General features: G+C 40.0%; 1 protein-coding gene across 1 annotated transcript; it reads left to right on the top strand.

Moving 5' to 3' along the window:
- LOC112164442 (bidirectional sugar transporter SWEET6b) lies at positions 1-732 on the top strand. The gene has a single exon (XM_024300634.1). The coding sequence runs from the start codon at positions 1-3 to the stop codon at positions 730-732; it is 732 nt and encodes a 243-aa protein (XP_024156402.1).
- The last annotated feature ends 13,403 nt before the right edge of the window (positions 733-14,135 follow it).

The raw sequence follows: 14,135 nt of genomic DNA, 5'->3' as shown, positions 1-14,135 counted from the left end.
ATGGTGCACACAGATGCTAGATTCGTGGTCGGTGTGGTTGGGAATGTCATTTCTGGTGGCCTTTTCCTCTCTCCAATTCCTACATTCACACAGATATGGAGAAAAAAAGATGTGGAAGCTTTCGATCCAAAACCTTACCTTACAACAGTGTTGAACTGTTTGTTCTGGTGTTACTACGGATTGCCATTCGTGAATCCAAACAGCATTTTAGTTGTCACTATTAATGGAATTGGGCTATTTATAGAGCTCATGTATATTACCATATTCTTCTATTATGCCGCATCAAAAGGACGAAAGAGGGTTGCTACATACTTTATATGTGAACTTGTTTTATTTGGGGCTTTGGTGGCTGCAACTATGTTGGCAATACCTGAGCATAAGATGGCAATAAATCGACGTTTGAGGGCTGTCGTAGTTGGTGTGATCTGTGATTTTTTCAATGTTCTCATGTATGGCTCTCCCTTGTTCAACCTGAAAGATGTTATTAAAACTAAGAGTGTGAAATATATGCCATTCACTCTCCTAGTGGCCAACTTCCTGAATGGTTGTTGCTGGACATCCTATGCTCTTATTGGAAAAGTTGACTACTTCATTTTAATTAGCAACGGACTCGGTGCAATTTTTGGAGCAGTTCAATTGATGGTTTATGCAAGATACTACAAAACTACACCAAAAGATGAAGACCTCTCTAGCAAGACTACTAATGAAGTGCAACTTTGTACTAATGTCTAATTATCGAATATCCATCTAGTCATAATGGCTTCAAAATTGTAGACGTTTAGTTTAATTTTCATATTTTACAAGTACTATTTTCTTTTTTTTGTTGTAAATATTAATGTGGCTATTCATGTAATAGCAATTAGTGTTACGTGATATACTCCAATTAAGATTGATTGGTGATTAACAGAATATAATTAGCGATTGATTGATTGTAATCAGACGAGTGATTGATGTAATCGTTAAATAGTTACCTTTTGTAAACCTGAGGTACTCCTATATAAACCTCATTGTGAGATGAATATAATCACTCCATTTCTCATACTTCATTCTTGGTGTCTAAACTCTCCCTCTCTCAAATTATTTTATTATCGTTTTACAACACGTTATCAGCACGAAGCTCTAACCAAAGCTCTAGCCAAGAAAAAAAACCCCCCTGCTGCAGCCTGTTTGCACGCCCCTAAACCTCTTGATTGGGACCTCAGATCAAAAACTTTCCTTCATCAAAGTTGTTCGTCTCTGCCTCTTCTATTTGCCCTCCAAATTTCAGCCTTATTGGAGTTGTTTTGAGACCTGTACACCATTCGAAGTGGGAGCTGTCCAGAAGAGGCGAATAGCTCTTGGATTGGCTGAGAAGACAACCTTCTCAGTTCTGCACATATAAACTGAAGATTCATCCGCTCTTCATCAAGTAATGTTTTCCAAATTCTAATTTTAAGTCATGTTTTCAAACTTGATTATATGAACAATCACCATGATGCATGAACTCCCAAATTTACTTTATTAATTTATTTGGTTGATACATATATATCTGTCATATATATTTGTTCATGTTTTTGGATTTGATTGACATATACCATGACACATTGACATGTAGGATTCCTATTTAATATTACTATAATGCCAGAAGCGTTTATTCAAATCATTGCCATAATAATGTGCATCAGTTCCTGTTAATGCCGTATATTACGCTCATCACCATAATGATTTCATTATTGACTTTATGATATTTATTTACTTCATTACAATTTCTTAATGCTGTACATTAAGTTTATTGCCATAATGATTATGTAATATTTATGGGGTTAATGAAGCGTTAATGCCAGAAGCATTTAATGAAAAAAAAAAAAAAAAGACAGGTTAATGGTGAATATTAAATGAGGCTGAGTCAGAAGCTCAAATCAAGCCCAAAGTCATAACAACAAATTCGAGCCAGAAGCTCAAGCCCAAGTTGCAAGACCAGAACAGAAGCTCATCACATGTTGCCATGACAAAAGTTATGAATCTTCTCAAACTAGGCTCATCCAGTTGGATGCGATGTCTAGGCAAGGTTCAGATGAGGTCGTGTACTTAAGTGAGCCTCGCTCCACCTAAACCTCATCCTTCCTTACCTGGTCGTATTCAATTGGAGTTACCGAAAGGGTTGAGTAATAACTTTTCATTCCTTGACAGACCAGTTTGAGCCCAGCAGGCCCACTCTCCCACAGCAGGACCTAGCAGCCCAGCAGATCTCACACACCATTTGACTTACGCATGAAAGCCTGGGTCACAAGCCCGCAGACTAAGCCCGATAGGCTTCACTATCAAACCCACTCCTTCTTTGGTCCAGCAGAATCAAAATAAAAGGAAAAATGATTTCATATTGTAAATAGATTCACCATATTTAATATGTGTAATTAATTGCCAGAAGCATTTATTCACATAATTGTGTGATAATTAATCTGTTAAATTAGTAGCATGCAATTAATATCTCAATTGATTTGTGATTTTTATTTATCCAAATTTGTGAGATTATTTCAATTTGCTCAATTCAATATTATTGTGTTACTTGTCTAAATTTTCGCACTAGAATATATGTGTAGAAAATGTAGGTACCTAATGAACTAGAAGTTCTAAATGAACCAGTAGTTCATACATAAATCGAACTTGTAGTTTCGATAATGATATTTAAGAAACTTGAAGTTTCCTTTCATAAATTCACCACACATGATAAAACCAGTAGATTTTACATGTCTAATCCGATTTTTCATACCATGTTATAGAACCTGAAGTTCTCATTACTTACTTATGGACTATATTACCCAAAGCACTAATATTATTTGTTCTTTTCCTATAATGTCAAGTCTCAACATGTTTGACGTTGTTGCTTTGGAGTTTTCCGGAAGAAACTATCTAAAGTGGACTCAAGATGTGAAAATTCATCTGACTACAAAGAAGATGAGATCAACGATCGATACTCATGACAATGTCGTCACTAAGGCTTTTAAGGCGAGTGCCAAAATGTTCATAAAGAAACATATGAAGAAAGCACTCCAAGTTGAGTATCCGATGAAGAGGATCCACAGACTCTTTGGGTCGCTCTGGAAGAGTACTTTAACCACCAAATGACCATTTCCTTGCCTGAAGCAAGACATGATTAGCAAGATATTGAACAAGCCCATCTGCCCAAAAGAATACAAGGAGAGTCACTTTATTAATTCTCAGAATTGATCACTATCTTGTTGCTCACTGAAATGAACAACAACCTCCTGTTGAGGAATGATCAAGCCAAGCCCATTGGTACCTGAGCAGCACTTTTGCTTGAAGAAATTGATGTTGCTCATCGCAAACCTAATCTCGAAAGGAGAGATTGTGACCGTGGAAGGGACAAAGAGTCTGATCTATAAAGAGAGGTGGGCCCATAAATGGCCCATATAACCGGCCCAAAACATGGCCCCATGTTATAGTGCCCCTGCCTAACAAGCCAAAGTGGAAATGAACACTGGTTCGGCCCGCCGCCACCAGAATCAGCATGATCTTTGTTATCGATGTGGAGGAATTGACTGCTGGTCCCGCACCTGTTGTGCGATAGCCGAAGCAGTAGATGAGTATTACGCCGGTCGCGGAACTCAAAATACCAACTTTATTGAAGGGTAATTTTCTATCGATTCCACACTAGAGATCATGGATTTTCAGGCAGTTACTGAACATACCGAGGATTAGAACTCGAAGACATGGGTATAATTGGTCCCTTGTATCATATCTATTTCATCTTAATGAATGAAACATCTTCGGATTATTTTTGGTGATTTATGTTTTCAATCATTTTGGATTATGAAAATGTGGTTATGTTCGAATGTATTTAATTCAATACACTTATTCATACATGTGATCCATTGAATTAAATAAATGAATAGGCATATTCTGTGGGGAAGTTTGTTGTCTGGTTAAAAGTGCTATTACACACACCATACTCCCAGATCGGAGATATTTTTCAAACTTATTGTCTATTCATACCTCTGTGACAACCGTATCAGGGCAATCCAACCTGATAGAGGGCTATGGCAAAGCCTACTTTATGTTGTCCAATGGTACTGAACTTACCATTAATGAGGCCTTATATTCTCCACGTTCCAGAAGAACGTTATTGAGTGTTAAGGATATTCGAACCAACAGTTACCACGTTGAAACCACTGAGAAAAATGAGTGGAAAATCTTTGCATAACCTCTGAGTGTGCGGCCAGAAGCGTACATTGGAGAAATTGAAATCGGTTAGCTAGAAGCTAACTAATTCAAGCAACTACTTGCTATGGCATGACCTTTTGGGACACCCAGGTCAAAGTATGATGCATCGTATCCTCAATTCATCGCAGGTGCACCCCCTTCTGAATAAGGGTCTTGTATATAATGACACGCTATGCCATACTAGACCATCATATGCAAAGACTAGTACATACACCACCATTTTTCTGCACAGAATGCAAGGGAAATTTGTGGACATATCCAACCACCATGTGGACCAGTTAAATATTAATGGTTTTGGTTGATGTATCGACAAAGTGATCACATGTTACACTATTGTCCACAAGAAAATGCTGCTATTGCTAAACTCTCACCCAGATCATGAAATTGAGGGTTCACCACTCGGATTATCCCATAAAGTCTATAAGACTTGATAATACCGGAGAGTTTACATCGAAGTCTTTCGATGATTATTGCATATCCCTTGGGATTGATGCTGAACATATAGTTCCCTATGTTCACACCCAAGATGGTCTCGCAAATAGAATCTTGGTAATGCGCACCAAGCTCCTAGTTTTTGTGTGGGGCTATGCAATCTTACATGCAGCTATGTTGGTCCCGTTGAGGCCCACTGCTACCCAACCTTACTCCGCGTTACAATTGGTGACTGGGTACGAACCTGATGTTTCGCACTTACGCGCATTTGGGTATGCATTCCTCGTGCCAATTGTGCCGTCACAACGTACAAAATTGGGTCCTCAACAAAGGATGGGCATACATGTCGATTATGAATCCCATCCATTATGTGCTCTTTCGAGCCCTTGACAGGCGATCTCTTTACCGCTAGATTTGCGGATTGTCACTTTGATGAGACAGTCTTCCCGCCGTTAGGGGGAGATAAGAACGTTACCGTTCCTCATGAACGACGTGAATTGACGTGGAATGTCCCCACTATGTCTCATCTTGATCCCCGAACCGCACAATGTGATAATGAAGTGCGGAGAATTCTAGATCTACAGAGTGTAGCCCAAAATATGCCAGACGCTTTCTCTGATCTAGCTAAAGTGACGAGATCATATATACCTGCTGCAAATGTGCCTGCAAGGATAGACGTCCCTGTAGGATGTATCGTCCCAGATGGACGAGGTACGACCATGGCGGCTAACCAGTCATATGTCCCTGCCCTGAAGTGAGGTAGACCATTAGGTTCGAAGGATTCTTATCCCTAGAAGAGGGTAAACTTGGCACAAATGAATCCTCTTAACATCGCAATCTCAAACCGATCCATCTCATGAGATAAATCCGGATTATGGGTCTGTCCTAGAAGAGACGATGTTGGGGGACGCTCCAACATTTGAACCCACTCCCGAGAATAGAGAAATCTCGGTAAATTTAGTGAGATTTGGAATCGGGTTAAGATTATCATCGATGATATATTAGTATTTGCGGTGGCCACTAAAACTATAATATGCGATGACCTCGAACCTTGCTTTGTTGATCAATATCAATGAAGAGACGACTGGCTAAAAAGGGAAATAAGCAATCCAGGTCGAATTAGATTCCTTAACAAAGAGAAAGGTATTTGGACCTGTTGTTCCCACACCTCCCCATGTTAAACCCGTAGAATTTAAATGGGTATTTGTAAGGAAGCGTAATGAGAAAAACGAGATTGTGATACACAATGCTCGTCTAGTGGCGCAAGAATTTTCTCAACGCCCTGTGATTGATTACGAGGAGGCGTATTCTCCCGTAATGGACGTCATAACGTTCCGCTACCTTATCAGTTTGGTAGTTTCCGAAAAACTGAATATGCAGCTTATGAATGTGGTCGTAATTTATCTCTATGGGGATCACGATACAGAGATATACATAAAAGTTCTTGAAGGACTTAATATACCCGATGCAAATAGTTCTAGACCACGGAACACGCTCTCCATTAGTTTTGAGGCGTTCACTTTATAGATTGAAACAATCTAGACGGAGGTGGTATAACCGTCTAAGTGAATATTTGATCGGGATGGGATATATGAATAATAAACTATGCCCATGCGTGTTTATTAAGGAAACAAGTTCCTAGTTTGGTATTGTGGTGGTCTATGTCAATGACATGAATTTGATCGATACTCCTGAAGAGATCAAGGAAACCGCAAAGCACCTGAAGTTGGAATTTGAGATGAAAGGCCTTGGGAGAACAAATTATTGTCTCGACCTGGAGCCCGAGCACAGTGCAGATGAAATTTTGGTCCATCAACCAAATTACATCCAGAAGATGTTAAGATGCTTTAATGAGGATAAAAGCAAGCACACCCATGGTTGTCTAAAGTCTAGAGAGAACCGTATCGTCCTGCAGATGATAACGAAGAGATATTGGTGCCAGAAGTCCCATATCTAAGTGCAATAGGCGCATTATTGTACTTGGCTCAATGCCCTAGACAGGACATCTCATTCGATGTGAACTTGTTAGCTAGATATAGCTCTGCGCCAACATGCTGCCACTGGAATGGCATAAAAGACATTTTTCGCTACCTTAGAGGTATGGCGAATATGGGTTTATTCTATCCCTATGCATCAAGGAATGGATCAAACCCCCTTGATCCTCAGAATGATGCTTGCCTTGTTGCATATGCTGATATAGACTATCTATCAGACCCGCACAAGGCACGTTCCCAAATTGGTTATGTCTTTACCATTGGGAATACTGCAATTTCTTGGAGGTCTACAAAATAGACACTTGTTGCTACCTCTTCGAATCATGATGAGATACTAGCTCTTCACGAAGCAGTATATGAATGTCATGGCTAAGAGCCGTTACAAACCATGTTCGAAGCACATGTGGACTGCATTCCACCACTGATGAACCAACCATTATCTACGAGGATAATGCTGCTTACATAGAGCAGATAAAGATGAGTTTCATCAAAGGAGACAACACCAAACATATTGTATCGAAGTTCTCCTTCAATTAGCAACAACAGGAGCATCAGAAGATTGAAGTTAAGCAGATTTGATTTGAAGACAATCGTGCAGACCTCTTCACCAAGTCACTATCAAAGTCTACATTCCAGAAGCATGTCCAAGGTATTGGTCTACGTAAACTATCTGAATTACCTAACATGTAATTTTCAGGGGGAGTCGAAATCAGGGGGAGTATCCTGAAGCATACTCGTTTGACCACGTGTACTCTTTTTGTCCTTCGTTCAGGGTTATTTTGTCCCACTGGGTTTTGTTACCTGGCAAGGTTTTAACGAGGCACATCTTTAGCATGGTCACCCCAATTATAGTACATCCTGAAGATGCTTTGATTTGACATATATATGCATTTGCTCATCTTTTCCCTTCGACCACGGGTTTCTACCACTGGGTTTACCGGGCAAGGTTTTGGTGTAGCAACTCTAATGCATCCCTCTCGTAGACATACTACCTACTTATGGTTCTGAAAAGAAGACTCCACCTATTTCTGAAACTGTGATACTTCTACTCCACACTCAAGCGCGTTGTGCTCTTTTTCTCCTTCGACCAAGGTTGTTTTTTCCCACAGGGTTTTTATTACTTGGCAAGGTTTTTGACGAGGCAACTTAGAAGCGCATAGCAGGTGCAACACTATTGACATGGAATATCCAAGGGGGAGTGTTGTAAATATTAATGTGGCTATTCATGTAATAGCAATTAGTGTTACGTGATATACTCCAATTAAGATTGATTGGTGATTAACAGAATATAATTAGCGATTGATTGATTGTAATCAGACGAGTGATTGATGTAATCGTTAAATAGTTACCTTTTGTAAACCTGAGGTACTCCTATATAAACCTCATTGTGAGATGAATATAATCACTCCATTTCTCATACTTCATTCTTGGTGTCTAAACTCTCCCTCTCTCAAATTCTTTTATTATCGTTTTACAACATTTTTTAATTTTTTTTTCTTTTTTTCCTTTTGGGATCAATGTTGTAGTTTTGATCAAGTATGTATAAAATTTGCTTATGCAGTCAGGGCATTGAGTTACATTGATATTGAAAATTTCAAGTTTTTTCAACGCTGTTAAAAAAAGCGCATTGTACGTAGGATGCAACCATACCCTTGCTTAACCCAATTCTTGGCATCAACAAATAACCTCAACTTCCCAACACATGTGACCATTTACTTGCATGTGTTGGTCCCGTGGATATGCGATTGAACCTGCTTACCAAAACGCCCCAGAAACAATGAAAAGCTGAAATATGCCCCACAGCCCCAGCTACTCCAGCAATCAACCCACGCCCAGCTTCCTGATAAAGCCTTGGTCGCATACCATCGTTGCTAGCTACCAATTGCTTTTCTTCTCAGATTCCTATTGATTAAAGCAAATCAAAACTCAAATACCAAGTTATTGTTGCCCTCGCTTAAATCGAGTCTACATATGTAGCTAGTATTTAATTGGCTTCAGATCAAGTATTTGCTCGTAGAATCCAGCTATCTGACTAAAAGCAAAAGCATCAATCAGATCATACCAGGAATCATCTGCAGGCATCATATCTTTATCTGGCTATGCATCAGATTATTTAAACCCTGTTTGTTTCTTAATATGAACATAGGCGTGTTTCAAAAGTCAGAGGAAAGACCTTGACATTGTTCTATGGGAGCATGTATATGTTGAGGCTTTGGGAAATTAAATAGCGCCTAATAGGGGTATGATAATGTATTGCGGCACGCATTGAATGAGAAAGCAACACGCCCTGCTATTCCGCCATCTAGTGTCAATGGCAGAACTGCAAAAAAATCTCAAATGAGGGCAAAACCGTCCTTTCAAACCCCATTCACTGTTCCCTACTATAGAACAGTGGCACAGTGGAACTGAACTTTAGTATATAGTTAATTAATAACTTATGTAATAATATGAAGCTATCATGCCAAGGGGGAATTATTAGGTGGTCCAAGCCAATAACATCACTCGAATTTCGTGGGAGCAACAACTTCTGCATTAAGGTAATCAACTTCTGCAGTGAGGGAACTATGTCACCATGACTTGCCATTTAGATTATCATGTAGGTAATGGTGCAAATGGCTTTCAACAGGGAATGCTTCGTATAAGAACTTCATGTAGTATTCTTTACAAGGAGCATGCACCTTAGGTAATGGTGCAAATGGCTTTCAACAGGGATTGCTTCGTATAAGAACTTCATGTAGTATTCTTTACGAGGAGCATGCACCATTACTGATTATCATGTAGGTAATCAACTTCTGCAGTGAGGGAACTATGTCACCATGGTACATGATAATCACCATGGTGGCATAGTTCCCTCACTACAAAAGTTGATTATCATGTAGGTAATCATTTCAGAAGTTGATTATCATGTTGGTAATCAACTTCTGCAGGGAATGCACCATGGTGACATAGTTCCCCCACTGCAAAAGTTGGTACACCTTAATGCAGAAGTTGATTACCTACATGATAATCAGTAATGGTGCATGCTCCTCGTAAAGAATACTACATGAAGTTCTTATACGAAGCATTCCCTGTTGAAAGCCATTTGCACCATTACCTAAGGTGCATGCTCCTCGTAAAGGATACCACATGAAGTTCTTATACGAAGCATTCCCTGTTGAAAGCCATTTGCACCATTACCTACATGATAATCTAAATGGCAAGTCATGGTGACATAGTTCCCTCACTGCAGAAGCTGTTGCTCCCAAGAAATTCGAGTGATGTTATTGGCTTGGACCACCATGTAACACTGCCACGTGGTAGTCCAAGACCACCTAATAATTCCCCCTTGGCATGATAGCTTCATATTATTACATCAGTTATTAATTAACTATATACTAAAGTTGAGTTCCACTGTGTTCATAAGGTGCTACAGTAGGGAATAGTGAATGGGGTTTGAAAGGACGGTTTTGCCCTCATTTGAGATTTTTTTGCAGTTCTGCCATTGACACTAGATGCTTCCATCGGTTTCTTCTTTGTTCTACGGTTTTGCCCTCATTTATGTTTAATACATTTATGCACCAGACGATCCTAAAACAATGTATTATATCGATCATCAACAAATTCAAGGGTAGAGAAGACATAAATAACTAATGCCACCAAATTTAAATAGCAAAATCTGGGAACAACATTTGCAAGCAATCTGGAGATTCAAGTGATAAGGAAAGAAACTGTACCAAGCTTTGCTGGTATCTTGATAAGGAAAGAAATTGTACCAAGCTTTGCCGGTATCTCGCCAACACCGTGAGAGTCCTTGAGATAATTCTGGTATCTCGCCAACACCGTGAGAGTCCTTGAGATAATTCATTATCTCAAAGTTACCATACCCACACCTAACCCAGGGCACGTTTACTTACTTGGAAGGAAAGGGAATGATTAGAGGGTAAAAACATTCATGCGTTTACTAACACATAAAGGAATCAGAATGATTCCGGGTAAAAGAATTCATGCGTTTACTAACACATGAATGAATCAGAATGGATGTAGGTCCCACCTCCTTATCAGGAATCGATTCCTGAATACTCAGGAATTCGATTACGAAGGGGGGAGATGGGTTTAGGAATCATTCCTCCGGAATCAATACCGATTCCTTTCTTCTCACATTCCACTTGTCTCTGTTTCATGATTATTTTCCATTCCAAGTAAGTAAACATGCCACCAATTCTTGGCATCAACCAAGGACTTGTTAAACAGCGACAAGCGTGGCCCGTGGCCCACCATTGTACCGATACTGCCCCAACTTAACTACCCGATAGGTGTTGGGTTTTAATCACAAAAGGTCTCGGTATAATTGGGTAAGAGTCACCCACTTATAAGTTATATTTTATTTTTCACTTTTCCAATGTGTGATCTTTCCTCTCCAACACGCCTCCTCACGTGCAACCTAGCTCTAGGTCTGCACGTGAAATTAATTAATCCAATTCCAACTTTGGAAATTGGGACACAAGCCTCATATCAGAGACTTGGTCAATACAATCCGATGCACGTGAAAGTAATTAGTCCAATTCCCACTTTGGAAATTGGGACACAAGCCTCATATCAGAGACTTGGTCAATACAATCCAAGGCCCACATCGGACACTTGGTAACAATCCGATCGGAATTTTTCCGATGGCAATATAAGGAACTCAAATTCAGGCCCATGATAATTAGAGACGTAATTGGAGAGGGACCCGCTCTGATACCATATTAAACAGCGACAAGCGTGGCCCGTGGCCCACCATTGTACCGATATTGTCATAACTTAACCACCAGATAGGTGTTGAGTTTTAATCACAAAATGCCTCGGTATTATTGGGTAAGAGCCACCTACTTATAAGTTATATTTTATTTGTCACTTTTTCAATGTGTGATCTTTCCTCTCCAATAGGACTTCCATTTCTGAAGACATGTGACCGGTTACTTTTGAGTTTCCAATGTCGCTTTGTGATTCCTCCCATGAAATCAGCCTGCTTAAGTCGACATGCTAGAGCTAATGGAAAGCTGAGATATGCTGCAGCTGTTCCAGCAACCAACCCACAAACAGCTTCCTGATAAAGACTTGGTTGCATACCATCATTCAAAGCAATTGCTTCCTTCTTAGTATCCTATCATAAATTAAAGCAAATCAAAATTCAAATACCAAGTTATTTTTGCCCTTCTCCTACAATTAATGAATGATTCAAGACTAGATAATAACTATAGCTAGCTGTTAGGTACTGAAAACCCAGATCGAATACTTACTCGTTAAATCCAAGTATCTGACTATAAGCAAAAGCATTAACCAAAAGCGTACGAGGAATCAGCTGCCGACAACAAGCAAATTTAGTAACTTAATTTGGACAGGCAAATAATTATCACATTCATAATATCATTTTCTTATGCAAATAGCGAAACCAAGCATCTTAATTTATCCATCTATGAATAAAATAGTTAATCCCCAAAACCTGTTTGCCATTTGCATTCTTTTAAACATAGAACAGTAATTAAAAAAATTAAAACAATAAAAAGTAAAAAAACTTGATGAAGTTTGTGAGGTAGTACCTTGATTTACAAGTTCACAAGATTGTTTCGATAGAGAAACACGTCCTTTTCCCAGTTTGCGAGTTTGTAGTCGAGGAACCCAGTGATAGAGCTAGAAACAAGCCTCTGACTCCGCCATTCACAAAGGGCATCATCACTGATCTCCACCTCTCATTCTCTGCACCTTTCTCTTCATCAACCTCGATCTATGCACTCCTCTCCCTTGTTTTAATTACTAAAAACAGTCCTTTTTGAAGAACCAGAAAGAGAGGAGTGCTGTCACTCAATTTGGTCCATGATGAATAAATGTGTGTTGTGCCACTTAGGAGGCTGTGGCCGGCCATATATTAACTTAAAGCTGCCCCTAAAATTCAATTACAATATTACACCCCAATTATATCAAGTAATAAGAGCCCGTAATGGCGTAACTCAATCATCCTATCATACAGTGAGAGGACACCATTTCAGTCTATGGTGAATGAAGTGTACGTACTGCGTGACTTAGCTGTGTTCAGTCATGGGTTCCAGGGGCGGATCTATTCATAGACTAGGACAGCCCGTCCGAGATTTTGAGGCCCAAAAAAAAATTAGATGTATGTTTTTTTTTTTTTTTTTTTCATTGGGGTTTGTCCAGCCCACTGTCGCTCTCTCGGAGTCTCCGTCTCATACTCTCATTGAGACATCGCTACCAGTCTACCACACTACGAAGTGCGAACTCTCAGAGACTCAAAGAGCTCATCGAGACTAGGCGACGCCGCGACGGAGTGAACGGACAGTCCCGGACTCTCACTCAACCAGTCTCTCCCGCTACGGACTCTCACTCATCCAGACTAGGCGACGAACTCTCACTCATCCAGACTAGGCGACGGACTCTCACTCATCCAGACTAGGCGAGTAGGCGACGAACTCTCAGGCGATGCGGCGACGGACTCTCACTCCTCTCGCCGTCTGTGGCTCAGCAGGCTCTCCCGACTCCACTCATCGACTACGGATCTCCTCTCGCCCCTGCCACTAGACTTCGTCCGTTCGTTGTCTCCAACTCTCCATCTCCGAGACTCCGAGTCTCCGACTACACCAGGTAGGCAGGTACTCTTTCTTTTTCGCTCGCTATCTGATTCTGAATCTAGACATCTAGTTCCTCTTAATCAAACTGATTCGTTACTGATTTGATGCAGTAAAATTGGGGATTTTGTTGAAATTAGGGCTCTGATTTATGGAGGATTGCCTGCTGGCTGCTGTAGTCAAATTAGGTCTGTGAATCAGTGAATGTGTCAACTGGAGGATTGCCAATCGGTTCTCCCTTCTCCACTTCTCTCAGAGTCAGAGAGTCAGAGATCAACTGATGAAGATGAACTGATCAAGGAGGCAGGAGCTGCTTTGTTTAATTTTGTAAGTTCAATTTTGTTTAATAGTTTAATTGAATCAATCCAATTTGGGGCAATTTATAGGGTTAAGAATTGGCTGGATTGATGTGAAATACTGAAATTCAATTTCGTAGGTTGTATTGGATATTTGGATTGAAAATTGACGCTTTTGTGGATTGAACTCATTGAAGAATGAAGGTTGCAGACTGGAAATGAGGAAATCAGGTAGGCTGTAGGCTGTGAAATTCAATTTTTTTTTTTGTTTAAGAAATTCAGCCCGTCCAAGGTTCCAATCATGGATCCGCAATTGATGGGTTCGAGTCACCATGAGGGCAGGAGTGAAACCCTTTGATCTTTTTTAGAAGAAAAAAAAAAGTCTACGTACTGCGTGACTTAGCTGTGTACTATCAGAGATGCTCCGTTTACCCAAAATATTACTTTCCATATTTACAGTTTTACACTAGTATCCATCCATGTGTACTGTGACATGTGACTTAGCATAAATAAATGATGAACAAACTAACTGATATCCTTCGGCAGGCTTTCTGCTCTTGGCTACCTACAGGTTACCCTCGCATGCACAAGGC

Source organism: Rosa chinensis, chromosome 5 (assembly GCF_002994745.2).
Source record: "Rosa chinensis cultivar Old Blush chromosome 5, RchiOBHm-V2, whole genome shotgun sequence".
Taxonomy (NCBI): Eukaryota; Viridiplantae; Streptophyta; class Magnoliopsida; order Rosales; family Rosaceae; genus Rosa; species Rosa chinensis.
The sequence above is the reverse complement of the archived record's forward strand: the minus strand, read 5'-3'. Positions and strand labels throughout refer to the sequence as shown.